Genomic DNA, 22,117 nt, shown 5'->3' with positions numbered 1-22,117 from the left:
AAGTAGTATGCCCACTAACCACTTGTCGTAGAGATGATGGAGCCATCAGATGCTTGTAACCCAATTAAATGTTTAACCAATATGGAACCTATATGGGGCAGATATGCAGCCAAACCCACTAACCTATCCCCATTTCCCATTGGTTTTGTACACTGAGATTATGTTATGCCATCATTGATGACATGTTTATAGTACTTAAGTAATTGCTTTTTAATAAAATGTTGAGAGTGACCAGATTTCAGTGCTTGTATGGATTCCTGGCTTTGTTTTGATAATAATAAAGCTGGGGTTTGCTGTGTACTTTGTCTACTCCATCATTCAGTGTGGTTTGGACTGACTCTCATTCCTCTGGCTCTATTTGGGATGTTAAGACCACCTTAACAAATCTGTGAGTAACTGAGGCAATTCTGCTGAAGGGGTGTGAGACCCCATCCTTTAAAGGCGTAAGTCCTCAAGTGATTGGTCTAGTGCAAGCCTCCTTTAGGGGACCTATCCCTGCTCCTGCCTGGAGCGGACTTTGCCCTGTTGATCGTGCACCCAGAGTGCTCTGTTACAGAGGAAGGGGAGGAGACAGGAAAGGGAAAGAGAAACGTTCAGAAACACAATGGTGAATGTCTTCTTCCATTATCCAGAGCACTCCTGACTGTTCTACTTCTGGTGTGAGGCTTTTTCTTTTGAATCGGTTTGCTTCTTTGATACCTGGGCCCAGGACAGCTGCTGGGTGTGTGGTTCTTGCTGGGGGATGGGGTTACCAGCACTCACAACGAGAATCAAAGAGACGCTGAGTCATGGAGTTTCTGTCTTGCTGTGTGGTGGTATCAACCCATCTGACCAGAAAACGCATTCCTTTCCACATCAGAGCTGACTTACATGGGCTGACACATGTGCAATGTTGACTGGTGTGTCGCAGACATGATCATAAGTATCACCACGCACTTTACCCAAACTCAGGCATATCTTATTCTTAAAGATTACCCTGCCAACAGTATGGGGTGCTCATGATCATCGTAGTTTGGGTACATGTGGCATATCTTAAATGTTGCCCCTGTGCTGCAGTGACTTTATTGTTGCTGTAGCGGTTATTGGGGCATCTTGTGACTTTTGAACCTTCTCTGTGCCACAAACAGAGCTACTAATGCAGCAGGGCATAGGTGTGGTCTGCTTTTGGCATATCGTTATGACAGAGGGGGATGTGGTTGGCGGAATATCCCTTTGGAGAATGAATCACCCACATCATTTTACGCACTAAAAATAAAAAAGGCAGGGCGTTGCACACTTGCCAGATGGCAATTACACACAAACACACAATCATATCATACCATTCACCCACCCATACAACCTCTCTCACACGTGAACCCAGAACATTCACACTGCATTCTAGACATTAAAACACACACAGAATCCAGAACCCAGAACATTCACACACAAAAATAATCACATCTATACCCAGTCACCCAACTGTCACTCACCAATACACCTTCTCCTACATGTGTATTCATGTATTTTGTTTATGCCAATGCACTTTACAAAAATGAATTAGTTAGTACAATAGACAATATGATGACCAAGAACAAAATGATACAATAAAAGGAATAGAACAAAAGAATGTCAATAAAGCAAGCAATGTAATGAATAATAATAATACTGTATGAAAATGAAAGCCTGACAAGATGAGATGAAAGAAGTTGCTATACAAAAAATCAGCCCCCCAAACAACAAGAACATCTTAAATGGTGGGACATATTAAAATGTATGAGAGTCTAAAAATATGTAAATAATACAAGGGATACCAATAAACAACCCAGGCAGCATTCAGAGCTAGATGACAACAAACAAACCAAGTTCTAACAACCCCATAGAGATGCAGGAGGAGGAAAGCCAGACACCCAAAGCCAACGTACAAGGCACGAGTCCAAAACACCAAACCTGGACCCAAGTGGAGCTTCTCAGGGTCCATGACCACACAAATCCCATCAGCAGAAATTCTCAGCTGAGACCACCATGCAGGCAGGCACCCACGTACTCCAATCCGGCAGACCAGTGGGACCCATTTCAGTACACCCCTAAGCCACCTGCACTCCATCTGCTCTTCCTGGCTCGTGTGTGACATGCGCACGGGAGTCAAAGCACCGACTTCCCATGTTGCCAGCCAACAGCTGTCGGCCTCAGCCCAGCCCTCAGTTTGACTTTACTCTGGGATGAGATGAGGAGCCCACACGCCTTCAAATTGTACCGTAATGCAGATTCTCCGATATGTACACTGCTCTGTTGTTTCACAGCTAGCTTGGCACTATTTAAAACTCGACATATGCAAACATGCATACGTTCACATCTCACAAAACAAACACTTTATTTTGATCTGATATGATAGGTTATTTATAACGCGCTTAATACCCAGAGGTTTCTAAGCGTGGATCCGGAGATCGAACCTGTGTTGTTCCATGTCGTCTTGTTTGCAAGACGAGCACGTTGCCCCTGAGCTATCCTCCCAAGGATAGCTCAAGGGCAACAGGGTAGAGGTAAATCACAATTGTCTTGTGCCCATGAGAACAGATGAAAGAGCACTTGGGAATGTTGAGAGGTGTGAACGTTTGGTTCTGTTGAAAGGCAGTCCCTAGAACAGAAGATTTCAGGTCTAGTCGTTTAGAGGTAAATCAACTTCATGTTTCCAGGACAGCCAGTCAAAAAGCATTTGAATCCAGTGAATTTAAATGGAAGATATTTACCCTGACAATCTGATGTGTATACATACCTATACCTTTTGAAGACTGCACTTGGGGATCCATACCCTAGCAAGGGCTTGCATTCTGTGCCGGAAGGTAGGGATCAAATGGGATGTCATTTTGCAAATAAGTGTACCTCACTGCTTTTCTGGAAGCTACTTTAATTCTAATCGTTCACTGTCCTTGCATCTTTACTCTACACCAGTCAACATCAAAGACAACTCTAGAAAAGGCACTTGGTGTTGAATCTCTCCCTCCTCCATACACCACTAATCCGTGTGCTGGGTCTCTTCCCTCCCCTATTAATTGCCCTGCTGGTAAGTTCTTTTGGGAGTACAGGACTCTCTTGATGGCTAAAAAGCCCTTTCTGAGGTTGTGGAAAACTCATGTGCCTCCTACTGTGGATGATTGGCTGCATAGTTTGACAATTCTCTCCAATAGAGATAGAGGGGGTAATTCATGGATTTTTTGCGCTGAAAAAAACAGGATTTGTGCGCCATTCTGCCCGCAAATCCCCATTTGTTAAACATGGATTTTCGGGCAGAATGGGGCACATATCCCGTTTTCTTTCTGCGCAAATAATCCATGAATTACCCCGATTAGAGTCTTTTGGATTCAAAACAACTACTGAGTAGATTTGATGACAATTGGGGCAGTTTTAAAGATGTGTTTGTTTCATGTGTTCTTCCACCTCAACCCATTTATTTTCTTTCTTTTCCTTGGTCTCTTTGGGCCTCATTACGACCCAGGCGGTAAGTTACCGCCTGGGCCGTGACTTTACCACCATGGCGTAAACTACGTTTACGCCATGGTGGTTGGCGGACTTACCGCCCCATTCCGACCTTGGCGGGGCGGTAAATCCCCAATCCCCATTTACCCTTCCCCATTCCCATTTTTGCCCCATAGGGCATAATGGGAGTGGGGAAGGCGTTAATTACGCCACCGTAAATTACGGTGGCGTAATTAACTCCATGGTCCCTTAGCGCCATGGATTTTAACACCCGCTAAAAGCGGGTGTTAAAAGCTCCATGGCGCTAAGGGACCTCGTAATTGGCGGTAAGGGGTCGGCGCAGCTAACGCTGGCGTAAACCCCTTACCGCCAGGGTCGTAATGAGGCCTGTTTTTAAAGTAATGTTGCTTTGCTGTTACTTAATACGGTTTATGAATTCTTGTTGAATAATGTATTGTAATAATTTGTTTCCTTTGATTAAAAATCAATAAACTTATTTTTTTTAAAAGGAAAATTCAAAAAAAGAAAAGGGATAAAGAATGTACAACAAACAGTTGTCATACCATACATTATAGATCTTCCCCACATTAAAAATGCAAGCCCTACCTGAATCTACCTGCGCAGCAATATGTTGTGTTACTCAGGGCTACTAATCAAAAATGTAACCTTTTTGGATTGGCCCGAGCAGAATGTAATTAACAAGGACATGTTTTTTCAAGGCACTTTCCTACATTTTATGAGCCACTGGGAAATAGTCTTCAGAGGGAAGAAGGCAGGATTGCCCAGCATAACCTCTTATTGATCTCCAATGTTGTGGCAGGGGCCCTGTCATATGTGTCATATGTGTTCGAGGTGTGAGTGCCTATCACCCATGAATGAATGCATGCTGGAGGTGGACCTTTCACTGCACTTGCAAAGTACCGATGATTTCAAAGATCAGATATGCTTTGACATTGTTAAAGGGCGTGTTACCTGATACACTCCAGCAAGGAATGTCAAGGCGGTGGCGATGCTGATGGCATAGCATTCCTTGCCACACTCGAAGTTGGCCTGGCTGATGCTGAAGTTGAAGAGGGTCGCATTAGTCTCGCTGGCGTTCCAGGTGGGCAGGCTGCCTGCTGCTCTTAGGTCATCTTCGTTGAGATCAAAGCCCGCCAGCTGCAGCTCTCGATCCACAACCTGGCCCACCATTAAACTCAGCAAACTGAAAATGCCCACCGACACATGCCGAGAGGTGCCCATGATGAAGTAAATGACGTTTGCAAAGAAGGATGTGTAGAGGCTGTAGATTGGCTGAATGCCTGCCAGGAGGGAGTACGCTATGGCCTGGGGTACCAGAATGATTCCAATGATGAGGCCAGACATGACGTCGCCCCAAATGTACTCCTTGCATTTGTACTTGGGCAGCCACCGTAGTACTGGAAAGAAATCCAAAAGCATGTTTTTCAGCTGCCCTGTGGTGCAGGTGCAGTTCTTTTTCACTTTCGCTTTGATGGATGCTTGTAGTTTCGTTTTTATTTTAACCTTCCTTTCCATGTGCACAGGGCAGTAGGAGTCGATCTCCATTTGATGGGACTCCATTTGACCATTCATTCTGTCTTAATTATTCGTTTTTGTCTAGAAAAAAATGGAAAGAACATTGTTATTACAGCCGGTTTTTCATAATGTTGTGTACTATGCTGTTTACTTTCCAGGGATGCCTTGGTCCTGTTTAGATCACACATGTGCCACTGTGGTACATCCTGGTCTACATCCCATGCACACATCAGTACAGTTAATGTCATCAAGTTCGATATTCAACTGAGTGTGTTAATGTTATATATTTGCTATTGATGCTATAATTAAAGGGAAAACAACATCTGGACAAAAAAAAGCTTCAAGGAAAGCCAACCGATGTGTGTAGATTATCTCGCTGTGTGCCAGGCATTCAACATTTACCAACCATTGCCATGCTAGGGAGGCCCTCACATCGCACAATTGTATTGCTATCAAATGCACCCTGACCCCAGCGCACCCGCACTTACTCCAGTGCCAAGTTTTGCCATGAAAACAGCAAGCCCTCCCATCATTGCCTGGGTTTGCTGTCAGATGCCCTGGCACTCGTCCCATTCCCCAGGTATGGCTGAAAGTGGAATGCATCTGCGAGATGTGCAGCGTGTAACTCCCTGTGTAGACCGACTGGGCACATCAGCCTCTCCTCGTGCCTCGGTGAGCATACACCCTGCAGCGTGTGATGCTATGCGTAGACTTCTCAGTACGCTGCATCACGTGCTGAAGTGTACACAGAGCATAGGAGGTTTGGAATGTGGTGTTTAGTTCAGTCCATCTCCTCATGCCGCCACCAATAACGGTGCCTACTGAAAGAAGCCACCACTGGACCGCTGACACTAAGAACCTGATTCATATAATATTTGCGCGGTTCAAAGTGAATTTGCACTGCTGAAAAGTGACTTTGCACGGCCGACACAAACCCTGAATCATGGAACCGTGCAAAGTGTTTTTTTTCCGTGCAAAAGTCATTTAGTACTTCAAAAATGACTATGCGCTGACGTTGTCCAGACTTTGCATTGCAAAAATACACCTTTCACGGTTCCATGAATCAGGGTTTGTGTCGGAAGTGCAAAGTCACTTGGAACCGGGCAAAAATTCCATGAATCAGGCTCACTTTGCACTGCGCTAAACATTCCATGAATCAAGCCCAATGCCTCAGCGTGTACCCCCACTGCTGTTCAACCATCTACCTGAAGGGGTGGCAAGATGGGCACAGAGTGCATTGTGGGAGACGTGGGAGCCTTGGTGCTGTGAATGAATCAATGGGCTAAGAGAACAATAGTTAACACAGTAACCGAACTCTGGGGGAACAGACTGCCCAGGAAAAGGGAATTTGCTGGCGGTGATCATGAACATCTAATCCAAGCTTCAGGCAAACAGGAACTGTGTCAAAGTTCAGCTTCTTTGCATTAATGTTCAGCCCTGGAGCTGGAATTCAGAAGCAGTGTTTACACACATCAGGAGAAGGCGCCTAGTTAGCAGCCCAATGGATTTACATAACAGGGATATCCTTTGTGGGGGTCATTTTTCAAAACATGGGGGACTACCAACGTGTGTGCTGTTGGTTCTCCTTCATACAATTTTCGTTACTCGAAAAGTGGTGTGTAATCATGTAGAGTAAACCAAGGCAAAATCCTTTACTCTTCATGATTACTCTATATTTTGTGAGAAATAAAACACTGCCTGCAAATTATGCTTTGCAGGCTGTTTTTTATAATGAATTCCGATGGAGACCACATGCCATTTACCAGGTGCATATGCAAGTTATTATTTATGTATTTATTTATTGTGTGCTACAGTTTAAAAGAGAAACACGAAGTACACTTTTCACACGGACTATCAAATTTAAAACACAGGTAACACAAGCAAATATTAAGAACACATTTATTCAGAAGACAAAGCGCAATCATCAGTACAACAAGGTATGCAATAAAAAAGAAATACATAAAGCAGAAATGTATGAGAAATACTACACCAATCAACACAGTTCAATATACAAATACGATTACAGTGCAAATGTGCAAAATATAAAACCTCTGCACATATTTCCCGATTCAAATCTCCAAACAATTATGTTTAATAGGACAGTTGGTCAGGATCGTCACAGTGCCTTCTAATAATGTAGCAGATACAAATCTTCCTATTGTGTATGAACGCAAAATTGTAAGCTTGGAGCAATCATTACCAAGTGAAAGAGGGTCTCAATTTCCTTATGACACTGGCGACATAACCTCTCGCATCTCTGATCTTTTTTTTCTGGCCCCTATGTCACCTGTGGCAAATTAGTTTAGCTTTAAATCCCTTAGGTTTTATATCAAACATAAAGTGCTCAAACACCTTATATGATGACAACAGCGTCCTGTTATTAACGCAGTCCAGTTCAAACAGGAGTTTCTCGGCTGCACTTGGTCTACACACAAGCCGTTCCTCAGAGATGCCCCCATCTAGCATTATTATAAATTGTTTAGCTCAGTCAGAGAAAGATTTACAGGCATCTGCCAAGAGTAAGCTATGCAACTCTACGAACAGAGAACTGCCAGGTGGAATAAGAAAGCTTTGATATAATTGCAATCTTCTGCAAGTTATACTGCATAGGAATCCTTTGGTTTTACGCCTGCATGAAAACTCTTAAAACCAGATGCTCTTCTAAGACAAAGGAGGAAAGCCAAGAGGAAATGAAAAGTCTTCTTAACTCCTATGCCTTGGAAAGGCCCAAAGATGGACCTGGGAGTTAAATGGAGGCCCAAAAGCATTATGCCTTACTTTTATACCTCTATTTAATGCTCCACCTGGTAGAAAATGACCTCCTTGGTTTGTTACATAGGGTTTCCTAGTTCTTATGCGGCTTGTATAAACGATTGAAGGGCCGATCCTGAGGTGCCTGCAAATGGAAGAAAGTGCTCCTCCATGAAGGACACCATATTCTGATGAAGAAAGAATGTGGTGGAGGGACATGAAAGCTTTGGCTTTGGCATGTGCCTCAATTATGGCTTGACAACAGCCCTAGCAACTATCTGGAATGCAGGGCAGCCACGTGGAGGCAATTCCCCTCCCAGCAGCACTGGTAACGCACAAGAAAAATAGGAGTAAACATATGGTACCTTTGAGCTGCCGTTAAACTCCACTACACACCTTTTACCTTTTTAAACAAGTGTAGAGAAGGAGCCAAGCACCCCCACCTCAAGCATCACGCCCATTTTGCCTGTATGCTGGGAACCAGAATGTGAAATACATGCAGAGTCAGTGAAGATACCAATACCAAGGAGAATTCTGGAAGCAAGGTTCCCATTGAGAAAACCATTCCTGCATACACTATGATGGCCATTTGAATGAGATACCAGAAGAAGTGTGAACAAGGAGCAAAAGAGCAGATTGGTGACATCATATGAAGCAAGGCTGATGCACCCAGAAGAGATGCAGAGACAAGAGAACATAGATATTCTATAGGCATTAAGAAGAAATCAAAGAAAAGTAGCATTTCGGGATCAAGATGAAGATGTTTATGTCACAAAAGTGATGAAGATATCAAGTCATTTTACACGTGTACAGATGCAAAGAAAGGCAAGCAGACAAAAGTATTCTTGGGGCTAGCTATGCAGTGAATAGATTGTGGCATGCGCCAACATATATATATATATATATATATATATATATATATACATATTTTACACAGCTATGGTAGTGGCTGTGTAGTTATGGTTAAGTTGATGTTTCCATAGGAAGAGCACTTTTTCGGGCAGCCTATAACTCTGCTCCCCCTGGACGAATCCTCACCAAGCTTTGAAAAAAAAGTATATGGGCACTCTGAATTCTTTTTGCAAAGTTTGGTGATGTTTGGTCCGGGGGGGGGGCAAAGTTATAGGGGGGGTCCCAAAACGTCTTTTTTTCCCACAGACTGAATGGGGTAAAACTTTGCGCATGGTTACAGGCCAAAACGCTGGACGGATTTGCACCAAATTTGCGGCAAGGGCAGGGGCTTGGTCACAAAAGCATGCTTTTATACATTTTGTGACAATCCGTCCAGTAGTTTCCTTAAAAACGATCAAAAAGTATGTCTCTAAAAACTAGTGATATATATGTGCGCTCCGCGGTCACACTTCCCTGTTCGCTCCGTGGAGAACATTTCAATTGTCTATTCCGTGGCGTGCTACCCACGACCATGTTACGCTTTCACCGATTGGTTGTGCCACAGCGTGAAGTGCGTCATAATCTTTTGATACGGCCGCCGTGTTTACTTTGTTTTCTGTTGTACGCGGACATCGCCGCTAACATACATAAACGAAGAAGACACCAATGCACTTGTTACACTTATGGAACACTTTTTCGAAAGGTGAGCGTTAATGAGATGTGGCAGTAGAAAGTCAAACATTGGTGTATTCTTGTTACCAGTGTCATACGGTACAGTGGGACTTGCTTCTCATTGTACGACATGAACTTACTGCATCCATGTTACAATACATAAACAACATTACTGCATCAGACTGGCATCCTACAGTTTGGAATCTGAGCCAGTCACCTGCATTGTTTCGTACACACAGCACTTCTGCGCGTGTACGGGAGGAGCGGTTCTCATGAATAGCTGCTGATATGTTGTTGCAAAATGACAATGTATTTGCATTGGGAGTGAAGGTCACTTGATTTTCACTTTTGAATACGAGCTCAGTACAGCCACATATTTAGTAAAAATGGTTTGTGTTACAACTTTGTTTGTGCGGAGGTTGCGTATTGATACACGTTTTATTTCCCCTTCCCCGCTTAGCTACTTCCAAACAAAAATGTTATTATTAATAATAAAGTACCACCCTTCTGTGCTGTTGAATTTTTTTTTCCCATTATGGAGATTGCATATTGTCGCCGTCTGTAGGGTCCCACTACATTTCCTCCTATTAAATTAATTTTGACTGAAAATGTTATGTATTACAACTTTGGTTTGTCCAAAGGTTGCGTATTGATACATGTTTTATTTCCCCTTTCCCCCTCAGCTACTTCCTTCCCTATTGTGATTGTCACGGATTGCAGCTGCCGAGTGATGGCTTTTTTTACCGTCAAATGCAGCTGTTCGTCACCGGTTGCCTGTGCGTTATAATTCAGTGGGATGACCGTGTCGGACCTCTAAGACCTTACGCTGCTGTCGCCGTAAGGAGTAACATTCCATCCTTTCTGGTGGTGTAGATCACAGCGATTGACATCGTCTTGCAAATCAATGTGTGAGGAAAACGACTACTGTGCCGGCAACGCATACTTTCTGTGTGGGAAAACAACAACATGGCCATCACCATTAACATTTTCATTGTCGACCAAAGAGACAAACTTACTATTTCTATGGAAATGTGAATAGGGCGATCATTTCGCACAGTTTATTGTGAAATAAAACTACTTTACTAATTCCATAGGGCGATGATTTTGCACAGTTTATTGTGAAATAAAACTACTTTACTGATTCTTAAATGTTAGTGTTTTTTTTTACAAATTTACTCTCCTATTTCAAAATGTGGCGTGCTACATTGCAGGTCATAATGTGTTCTTTTGTAGGTGATGCATTTGTTTACGCTGCCAAGGAACGTTATGGAGAAAGGTATTGCATACCACTTGCTTTGGCTATGGGAGGGTCAGGCCCATCTCATATGCTTTAGTGCCATCAGGCCAATTTCTGTCACCCAGATGCCCCATTAACCAACATTAGTTCAGAATGATTAGTATCTTTCTAAAAGAGGAAACATGAGGTAAGGTGCACTGAAAGTGTTTGCTGTATAGAAATGTTTGTAAAATAATACATGGTTAGACCCTCCCAATACACATATCTTCACACCTTCCGACCTGTGCCACTTACGAAATTATGTGTCGAAAGGTGAGTGGTAATGGTATTGCTTGCAGTATTTCTGATGTGATTGCGCTTGACATCACAGAGTTTGTTGGGATTTTGTACAGACATAAGAAGAGTACTCGTTTGCAATTTCTACGCACATTTTTACAAAATAAAATTACTGCATGTACAACACATGAATGTAAAGGTCATTGGCAACGAATGAAAAGCTTTGTGTTCTGCATGTGGTAGTGTTTTGGTATTTGACAAGTGTCATGTACATAACAAATCAACGGTACAGCTTCCGTCTCTGAGGGGTTGGCTCTAGGTATGGTTAGTGGCTACAATGTCGGGGATGTGGGTACTGGCCATTACTGGAAGGGAAAAAACATTGCATTGAAGTCGCCATGTCCTCCAGGGACTGGCTTTCTGGTAAAGGTCTTGCTCATAACGACACATTTCACAAGGAAGAAAAATGTGGTCCTGCCATTACGGTCACACGGTTTCATTTTTGCTTTCTGCAGGCTGTAATGGAAAGCAAAGAAGGGTTTCTATCCAACACCCGTATTCCCTTTCTATGGTGGCCATCTTGGAAAAGGATTTGTTTTCTTCAGCCGGGAACGCCAGAGGCGTTCCGGTCGAAGACAAAAAAATCCTCTTTTTTGGTACCACGGGTTACTGCTGTAAAATCTCGATTGCTAATGGCATTCATCCCCCATTTTTTGGGGAGGAATGGGGGTTAATGATCCAGAGACGTCGGTATGCACTCTTGCTTCTATTGTGCTGCAAAGATTCCCTGTGGAGTTCTGCGCCGGAAATTTTGCAGTTACAAGTTCCTACAAGAATACACAATGTACTTCCGCACTATCAACCAGACACACATGTTATTGTGAAGTGTGTATGAGTTTTCGAACACGCCCCCATGCTGTGCGCCAGGATATGATAATGTGGAATTCTTCGGAAGGTGGGCAGTTAATTCAAATGTTCCTTTACAGTATGCTTATGTGTTACTATTAGAACCTTGATAAATGAAGTAGAAAAACTTTGTTAAAGTAATGTTATAAATCAATTACACTACAAAAAACCTATGGACTTCAGTGAAAAAAAACTTTGTTAACGGGACGTTATGGTTACGTTGCCCTACTAAAAACCTGTAAAATTCACTACAAAAAAAACTTTGTTAAGGGGACGTTATGGTTAAGTTGCCATACCAAAAACCTGTGCACTTCGCTAAAAACTTTTGCAGCCTGCCATTACGGTTCACATTACAACCTAAAAAACCCTGAAATTCACCACTTATGGTAGGCTAAGCACCCACTCCTGCCATTAGCACTGTGCACTGCTACCACTAACACCCAGAACATGAAAGATGCCATCTCAAATGTCATTGAGGACATCACTGACGAGATCACATGTTTCGCCCCTTTGTTTTTCTTCACTGCCGTATATATATATATATATATATATATATATATATATATATATGTATATTCAGTGAAAAAACTTTGTTACTGAGACATTATAGTTTACAGTAAAACCGAAAAACACTTGACAATCCCTAAATATGGGTCACTAAACAACCATAACTCTCGCCACCTACGTGCATTGCTAAGACTAACACCCAGAACATCAAAGATGACATCCACCGGAATATTCTCTATGGGATTTTCCCATTGATTTTAAATGCACCACTTTTTGGTTCAATGTTAAAGATACTGCCGGTTTATGTATTTAATATTAAATCAACGGTTGGGTCTTTTTGCCAGAACTCCTTTCTAAAATGGTGTTTGTGTCCTTCTCTGTAACTCTGACCAAGGTCGAGCCCTTTGTTCCACTTTTTGGCAGGCTTCTCCACAGAAGCCCTCCAAATGGTGCCACTCTGTCTGGGTTCCACAGGATGGGTGGGGATGGGAATTGGCACCCTGGACTGCGTTGCCTTAGCAACTCAAGTCGCACTCTGTTCTGATTGGGCCAGTGGTGAGCCGCCCGGCGCACCACTTAGCATGTTTGAGTGACAGCTAGGCTGTTGAATGGGGTTTTTTCTCCATAAAAGCAGGGTCTTTTGGACTGGAACTTCAGAAGTCGCCACAGGACCTAAGAATCCGAAGAGGGAAGAAGCTGAGCCATCTTCAACGACGACACCACCGGTGAAGCTCTGCTGCAACTACCTCACCATTTTCCTGACGACAAGAGAAGATCTTCTGCTGGACTAGTCTTCTTCCTCTGAGCTAGTGGGGCCAACCAGTTCACCCCTTTCGCCTTCCAAAGATGTCTCTTGGTCGAATCGCCCGTGCCAAGCACCCCGGCGGCCGGATAGCCAAGCTTCACCACTTTGACCGCTAATAAAAGGAACGCACCTTTTATCGACAAACTGCGTGGCTGGTTTCATCCCTGTGCAGTGCAATGACTCCATGTTTCCTCCTCCACGAGATCCTCTCTTCCCCTGGTCGAAACAATGAACTGCAACCACTGCCAGGAACAACTGCCACCGCTGCAGCTTCCTCTCTCTTTATGGTACTGTGTCCTGCCTGGCCTCCCTTTCTTCAGTTTGCCCAAGGTGACCCTTACATCCTTGGCTTTCCAACTGGGTTGGCCCCAGATCTTCTAACTTTACCTTCTTGAATTGCCCCAACCTCTTTTGAACATTCTGCAAAGACTTTTAGTGCATTTTAAACCGTGTGATCCTGGGCACATTTTGCTTTTCTCCATTTAAAGTGGGCGTGTCCTATGAACTTTGGCTCTACACTATATACTGCTTTTATTCCCTTGCTGAGAACTCCTAAAAGTGTTGGGACCTGTTTTATTTCTATGCTCTGCCTTTTTCACTAACTTTAACTGAACTATTGGAGTGCCATCAGGTTACGCGCTCACATCTGTTTAACAACTCGTGGTGTGTTAATTCTGACTTGTCTAATAGTTATCAAGGGAGGTGTGTATACTTTACCTGACTGTGTTTTAACTTGCGTTTGATTTAGAGTGCTAGTATATTGCTTAAAGTGTGTTTTAAATAAATAATTATATACTTTTTATACAAAGCTCTGGTCAGTGTTTGTTTGCCCTACTGTGTTTTTAGCCCTATTGTGTATACTCTATATACTGCCCTACTCTTCTTGAGAGAAGTCTGACTGCTCAGCCACAGCTACCAGGTAAATCTGGGTGGTGCAGACTGCTACCAATTGGGTTTACTGCTTACTCCTGTAGTCTTAATATTTTTGCAGTGTTCCCTAAGGTAATTGCACAGGATTCTGCCTAACAGATGAATAGCTCGAGACGATGAACGTTGAGTTATTAAGTAATTGACTTGAGATGAGGAGCGTCAATCAATTAAGAAACTGTGAGACGAGGTACATCAGAGGTAGATTAAGACCAAAGCCCTGCGTCACAGCACATTTTCAGAAGGAGTCATATCCAGAGTCCCAATAGTGGATGACGTAGACTACGGACACTTTTAAAGATTGTTTAAAGGGAACGACTCACACTCTGTGGGAGTATTTGTAGGGGCAGAAAATAGTCACAAGGAGCGTAGACTGAGATATATGTAGGACGGCCAAGTATGTCCGTTTGTCTGTGTGTTTTATGAGTTGTATAATGTATATGTGGTGAAGAAATGGTGAAAATGTAAGAGACGTGAAAAGAAAGCATAGAGATTTGAACATTAATTATTTATTTGTTTAGTTGAATTGATGATGTTTAGTGAATAAGTAGATTGAAATAGAATGTGATATGAAAGGCCTGGAGCTGCGACAGTTGGTGCATGTTCATATTGTGTTATTTTTCTGAAACGTATTAATACAGTGTAAAACAATGGTGAGAATTGACAGTCAAGTGTGATGAGTACAAAAAATCGAGGATATTACTCTGCTTATACATCCATGCAAGCAGTTGCCAAAACACGCACCCAAGCTTAAACAGCACAGTGCGGTATGGGTTAAAGTTATGGCAGATAAGATGTTCATGCCATGGCTACAAGGAAGTTCAAAGGCAGTTTTACAACACATGACAACATATTTGCACACAGCATACACAGAGAAAAAGTTAGAAAAGAGGTTAGCGAGCTTAGATCTCTGGAAAATGTACCAGGAGGATAGGGGAGAGTAACCTCCTGAAGACTGGATGCTTAATGAGTGCGAAGGGGGGTGTGAAGATCCTTCTGCTCCCCCTGCCATGCCTGAAATAAATGGCGATAATACGAAGGATGATGGACTGTATCCATTGAGAGAGCTTATGGCAGCAATAGGGTACAGCAATCCGACATATGAGTCGCCTGCACATAGCAGCGACGAGAGTCAAGAAAAGACTCCAGAAAGAGATGTCATTTCTAAAATCCCACGGGATAAGGAGAGAAGTGATCGACCAAATGCATCCTTAGATATAGGATGGGAAATAAAGAGATGGAAAGGAGAGAAAGATAAGACTGATGAGGTAGCGCTTATACAGAACAAATTGATGGGCAGTCAGATTTTGCTCAAACCAGATGGAAAGAGCAATGAGAAAGTGAGGCAAAGGGAAGATCAATGTGAACAAGATAGAAAAGATAGAGAACGAGAGGAACGATTAAAAGGAGATGATGCTTAAAGAAAAGATAGACAAAGAAGGGAACAGCTGTACCAAGATGAGCGGCTAAAAAAGCAGGAAAGGGCAGACGAACAAAGAAAGAATCATAATAGACAAAAGGTAATTGAAGAACAAGACAAGCTAGAAAGAAAGAGAGAGGAAGAGGAAGAGCAAAAATTAAGAGATAAAAGAATACAAAGACGAAGAAACTAAGAGATACGTACGGCAAACGAGAGAAGAGAGGAGAAAAGACAGGAAGAGTAAAGGGTAAGAGAAGAATCAAGGAAGCAAAGAGAATTTGACATAGAAATAGAATGCAAGAGAAGACAGAGGGTACGCGACCTTGATTGCAAAGGGAAAGAATTAATGGAGCCTAATCCAGTAGTAGCATGGGAAGATATAGAATAATTCTTTCTGACACATGAGCCAATACCAGGTTCATCTAGAGCAAATCTAGAGGATGAGTTTGAGATGAGAAGCATTGGGGATAAAATCGATAAGGTCTATCATGAGTTGAGGGCCAAGAAAGAACTGAAAGGAAAGGGAAAAACTGATCGACTCAAAAGTACAGAGCTGCACGGCAAGGAGGGAAGTTTGTACAATCTCGAGCATAGAGCTTTTTATTTGGGCAGGCTAACTGAATAGAGACAAAAAAGAGGGAAGTCATACGAGTTGGGGACAGGATATGTCAGACGAGGACAGAGAAGCCTTCCATGGGGAGGAGGAAGATAGTGTGTGTGGTCCTGAAGGATGTTCTCCAACGGACAGAGAAGTGATAAGGTCACATCTAGACCTACCGAAATCTCGGGCGTCAGAACCTCTGCCATGGCTAGATCGACCCGGAGGGCGATCCCCTAGTGAGAGGGGGGACTTATGTGAGCAGGTTAAGGTCGCTACCGGGAACAAGGCGGTGCAGAACCATTGTCCCTACTATGGACAGACAGACGATGGGGGATGAATATGAGTTTGGGATCTCACAGTTTCCTTTACTAGAGAAAGAAGGGGCCAGACTGCAGTATATACCATTGCCACAAATAGATAAGGATAATTGAAGGTGTAAACTTCTGAGTTTAACTTCCGGTGCTCGGAAATGAATACATGAGTTAGAGAAAATAATAGGTGGAAACACGTTAGCCATAGGAGACATTAAAGGTCTTCTAGCCGCTATTCTTGGGGAGAGCGCTGACGAAATTTGGTAGAGAGCTGGACACGCAAGTTTCACTGCGCAGAACACTGCTCATGATGGAGCACCATTTAATAGCTGTAGAGCAGCAGTCTGGAAAGCTCTTGGAGTGCACTACCTAGACACGTCAGGTATGGGAGCTATAATGGCCCAGAAGATGGAGGAAGGGGAGGATCTTCTTGTTTACATTCAGAATTTTCAAAAGCAGTGGTCTTTGGAAACACAGGAACCATGGGGGAAATCCATACCTGTATTCTACCATATATTATGTCAAGGGCTGCCGGATCAAGTGCAGAAACAGCTCAGGAAACTGGTGGGTATGGAGGCAAAACCCTTGTCAGAAATACAGCTGACCATTGCGCATTACTGTAGACTGCTACTGGAGAAGAATCGAAAGAAAGATGATGTTAGGAAAGGTGAAGAAGCAAAATTGGTGCAAATGAAATTGTCAAAATATGCCAATTGAAGGGGCGTTGTTGACTAGCGGAGAAGAGTCCGGTTCGCAGTAAGCAGCAGGTATGCCACAGGTGAATAAACAAAGGCAATTTGACCAAGGTAATAATGGATTTGTACCAAGAGGTAGGGGAGTTTTCTGGGGAAGAGGCTTCCAGAATTATCATGGAGGCTTCCAGAATAATCAGGGACATTTCCAGAATAATTGAGGTGAGTTTCAGGATATGCAAAATGATAGCCAAGGCATGCAGGAAGGGCAAATTAGGAGACTCCCTCCTGTATGTTGGACATGTGGAATGACAGGGCACATAGCACACATTTGTGGAAGTCAAGGGTTTGTGCAAAATGGGCAGTTCTCAAGAGGGGGGACCACTCATCCGCCTGCATATAGCCAGCAAGGTAGGGAGCGGTTTGCCCAAAATCAAACAGTGCAACAAGCACAAGCGCTGAGAATGCAACAAACTTTGCAAACACAGCAGACACCATTAAATCTGCCACAAGGGCAATCACAGCACGCACCCATGCAGATACAGCAGGACCCAAGCACAGGACAGTTAATGCCTCCTAGGATAGGGGATATCACCGTCGAGGGAGGGAATCCTTTCACGGGCACAGGGATAAGCATGTACCCACAATAGGACAGCTCACTGGGTGACTTGATGTGTTCAATGCTATCTGTGACTCCCAATCCTCAAGAGGAACCGAGGGTTGATGTCACTATAGGAGGCAAATCTTTTTCTTTTTTGGTAGACACGGGTGCAACACGATCATGTATATGAGAGCAGAAGTTTACATTATCTGGAAATGCCATGAATGCTCAAGGTTCCACAGGAGCTACAAGAAGAGTTCATTTTACTGAGAAATTGCCAGTCTCTATAGGAGAATGTGATATGTCTGTGCAATTATTTTATTCAAGGCAGACACCAGTTAATATTCTAGGCCGCGATTTAATGACAAAGTTAAAAATGACAATTTTGTTTAGTCTTGAAGGCATAGGGCCTCATTACGACCCAGGCGGTAAGTTACCGCCTGGGCCGTGACTTTACCACCATGGCGTAAACTACGTTTACGCCATGGTGGTTGGCGGACTTACCGCCCCATTCTGACCTTGGCGGGGCGGTAAGTCCCCAATCCCCATTTACCCTTCCCCATTCCCATTTTTGCCCCATAGGGCATAATGGGAGTGGGGAAGGCGTTAATTACGCCACCGTAAATTACGGTGGCGTAATTAACTCCATGGTCCCTTAGCGCCATGGATTTTAACACCTGCTAAAAGCAGGTGTTAAAAGCACCATGGCGCTAGGGGACCTCGTAATTGGCGGTAAGGGGTCGGCGCAGCTAACGCTGGCGTTAACCCCTTACCGCCAGGGTCGTAATGAGGCCCATAGTGTGTTCAACTCCAGGAATGCATTATTTAAGCGTGAATTAATTTATCATGGCATTTATAGGGCAAATGGCCATATGAGGAATACCGTTAGAACCAGAAGTCTTTCACTATGGGGTACTCATTTTGTTAACATGGTTACCTGGTTTAGTGGATAAGACTGTGAGGCTACCTGATGAGTTTTTATTCAGGCCAAGTATACCTATGGATGAAGAGGGGGGGGGCAATCTTTCCCTTAAAGTTACAAGCAGCTATAGTGCGAGGAGAATAAGATATGCTTGATGGAGTTGATAATGAAGGCAGATGATGGAGCACAGTGATTGCCATTGGAGAGGATTACAGATTGACTAATGTCACTGACGAGGATATGTTGAGAGACCAACCGTCAGATGGTGAAGTAGTATTTGAAATGGGTATCTCTTATTGGGTGAGGGCAATAAGACACAAAGTTCCTCAGAAGATGATGATAGTACGACAACGTCCCGCATTTTTTGATGAAGACATGGCAAAAGGGCCAGTTTCATTATGGATCACAGGCCCTAATGATGTAGGCCTATTAAAATGGGTAAGAGCAGTTTAGATTAAACTAAAGCCTGGAGCAATTTTTCCTTGAGCACAACAGAATCCCATGTCTCGAGAGGCATACAAGGGTATTTTTAAGACAATATCCGCCATGATGGATCAAGGCATCTTAGTGACATCAGAGTCACCATGCAATACCGCAGCATACCCTATCAAAAACCCTAAAGGGGGTTGTGACGTTTAATTCAATTTCATTTTTAAATGTTTTTATTGGCATTTACGTAGTATGAAGAGTCAAGTCAGCGGAAACCAAAATATTAATTCACTTCAAGGACATCGTCCTACCGTTAAAGAGATAGAAACAGCACTGCTGGTCAAAAGTCAGATCACCATACGTCAATCAACACATGATAAAAGATAACATGTTTATTACATTTCTTATAAATTTATTTAAAAAAGTTTAAAAAGGGATTAAATAGTCTACAATACTTGTGCAATACACAAAATTGTATCGTACAATTAAAGAGATAACGAAATAAAGTGCATACTGCGGTAAAGTGCTAGTGCCAATTGTAAACCTCGAGGTGATATCAACGGGAAATAAATCGATCGTAATAAATCCCGATGATAAACACAAGGATGACTCGAGGGTATCCCTAGATGAGTGAAGGGGATCACTCGACCGGGGAAACCCACAGTGACCCAGAAATAATTGGAATGTGTAAATAGCAAATGTCTATTAGTAACACATCCACACAATGCAAAGAGTCAAAATCGAATCGATTATAATGATCAGCAAACAAGAGGACCAATAGCTAGAAAAAACTCAATACCAGAGTAAAAACACATCTAAAACATATACACATAGTAATACTAGTTAGGGATGCTATGTGGCATTTACGTCATACATCAGCATTTTGCTACTCTATTTACCATCTTTGGTACTTGTGCCTATAGAATTATATTATAAAAACAATTAACTTTTTAACAAAACAAACAGTCTTCATTATTGGTTCTAATCCTCAGTTACACATACTTTGGTTTAAGGGAGTCAGGTTGTGCTGGGTGTTATCTGGTTCATCTGTGACCAGGGGGTGTCTGGCTGTATTTTCCAATCACAGTAGGCCAGCTCTTGATGGTCCTGGGTCTCTCGAGCGTGAACACATCATATTAACGGGGGCTCATCATCCGATGGGTGGAACATGTCCCAAAACAATGGTTTGCAGGCCTCATATGCAGGACCCGCTTCCTCTCCAGCCCTGGCCACCCATTCTCCCCATACCCTTTTTTCTGCGCTAGACCAATGCTCCTGTTCATTATGCCATTTGGTGTACTGTGGGCCTCCCACCTTCTTCCACACCATTGCAATGGACCTTTTGGCCAGCAAGCACACCATATCCATAAATTTAATTATATGTCTACGTTTGCTGATTCTTGGGTAGGCTATCAGGAGGCATTCTTTAGATGTCCATTCGTACCTAGCCACCCCAGCCCTCCTGCAGGCACTCTCTATTTTGACCCAGAAACATTGTACTTCAGACACTCCCAGAACGTGTGCATACTTTCTGCTCCCTCTAACCCACACCAAGGGCAGCCTGGATTTGTGTTTTTACTAAATTTGGCTATTCTGCTGAGGGTCATGTAGGTCCTGTGTAGGACATTCAGTTGGATTAACCGAAAACAGGCTTTCCTTGACACTTCCTGGGGGTACGCTAGTATCTTTTCCCACTCCATCTCCACGATGGCATTCCCTAGGTCTGACTCCCACCATTGCTTTAGCTTAGTGCTTTTGGGGTTAGGTCTGTCTGCCAGCAAGTTATAGATCCTGGAAACAGGTTTCTACCCATCTCCCAGGTTATGGAGTAGCGTTAGCAGCGGGTCCGTCTCAGGCTCCTCAGGCCATTCCTTCCAGTACTTTTTATCTGCTCTCCTAATCCTCCAGTACCATAGGAACTTGCCCTTCGGTAACCCTTCCTTCTAATTCATGGGTTCAAACTCCCTGAAAACGCCCTCTTCGTATGTTTCCCTCCAAGTGTATATGCTATATCTTTCCCATTGCCTTATGGTTAACAGGTCCGCTCTAGTTACGCAAAATTGCACCTGTGATAGGGGTCTCGGGTGAATAGGGGTGTTCTCGTCCTGTCAGTTTCAGGGCCCTGTCCCACACCTTCCTGCCTAGTCGTAAAACCATTGGGGTATTGCCAATATACTCCAATGATACCCACAGTGTCTCTTTTAGACGTATCGCTGTTACAAGTTGCCTTATCAGCCATGTCTCAGAGGTTACCTCGTCTGCAAGCCATTTGGCAACGAAGCTGAGTTGTGCTGCCAGATAGTACCTCTCTAGGTCCGGTAGTTGTCCCTACCCTCTCTGTACGGTAGTGTTAGTGTGGTCAGGGATAGCCTGTGCCTAGCAGGGCCCCAAAGTAGTTCCCTTATTAGTTTTTCTAGCAGTCGAAAGAAGGAGGCTGGGACGTAGCAGCACACATTTTGAAAGACGTAAAGGAATCTTGGCAGTACTATCATCTTAACTATGGCGACCCTGCCCATCACTGATAGTGGGAGCCTGGACCAGAACTTCATGGACTTTCTGATCCCTGCACATCCAATACAGTGTTTCCTTCATGTGTTAATTCAGGCCTGTGCCAGACATTCACCCAAGGTACTTAAATGAGTGCTGCTGCCATCGGATCCCCACCTTCGGGAGAGCAATCTCTGATTTTTGTGCTAGCCCCGCTAGTGGAAATATGCAAGACTTTTCCCGGCTGAAGGATATCCCGACACCCTGGCATAGTTCTTCAGTACCTCTATTATCGTTGGCACATTGCAGTGTGGGTCCTGCAGATATAGAAGCACACCATCTGCGTATAAGGACACAACATGGTAGATCCCTCCCACTCTGATACTAGCATCGAAGAATTGTTTCCAGATGTATATTGCCATGAGTTCTAGCCCCAGGATGTAGAGCATCAGCAACAGCGGGCAGCCCTGCCTGGTGCCCCTTTGAATATCCCATGGTGCTGATACTATTCTGCTTGTCTTTACTCTCACCACCGGTGCTTCGTAGAATATCTTGATATTAAATATTCATCCAGTCCGAACTCCCTCAAAACGGTTATCAACCATTCTAAATATATGGAATCAAACACCTTTATGGCGTCTAGGGAAAATGCAGCATACTGCTCTTGCGAGTCTGCTGTTTGTGCAATGATGT

At 43.5% G+C, this 22,117-nt stretch overlaps 1 protein-coding gene across 2 annotated transcripts in view; it reads right to left on the bottom strand.

Moving 5' to 3' along the window:
- SLC26A1 (solute carrier family 26 member 1) overlaps nucleotides 1–22,117 on the bottom strand; it is a 393,592-nt gene that overhangs the window by 113,041 nt on the left and 258,434 nt on the right. For both annotated transcript variants that reach the window (XR_011282173.1, XM_069630595.1), the window contains exon 2: nucleotides 4,426–5,070. Coding sequence is in view for 1 of the 2 variants with exons in the window: in XM_069630595.1 (XP_069486696.1) it covers nucleotides 4,426–5,046 (621 nt within the window). In the remaining variant the exon portion in view is untranslated. The remainder of the gene's footprint in view (nucleotides 1–4,425; nucleotides 5,071–22,117) is intronic.

This window comes from Ambystoma mexicanum, chromosome 6q, assembly GCF_040938575.1.
Source record: "Ambystoma mexicanum isolate Mex_15411 chromosome 6q, UKY_AmexF1_1, whole genome shotgun sequence".
In the NCBI taxonomy this organism is placed as follows: Eukaryota; Metazoa; Chordata; class Amphibia; order Caudata; family Ambystomatidae; genus Ambystoma; species Ambystoma mexicanum.
The sequence above is the reverse complement of the archived record's forward strand: the minus strand, read 5'-3'. Positions and strand labels throughout refer to the sequence as shown.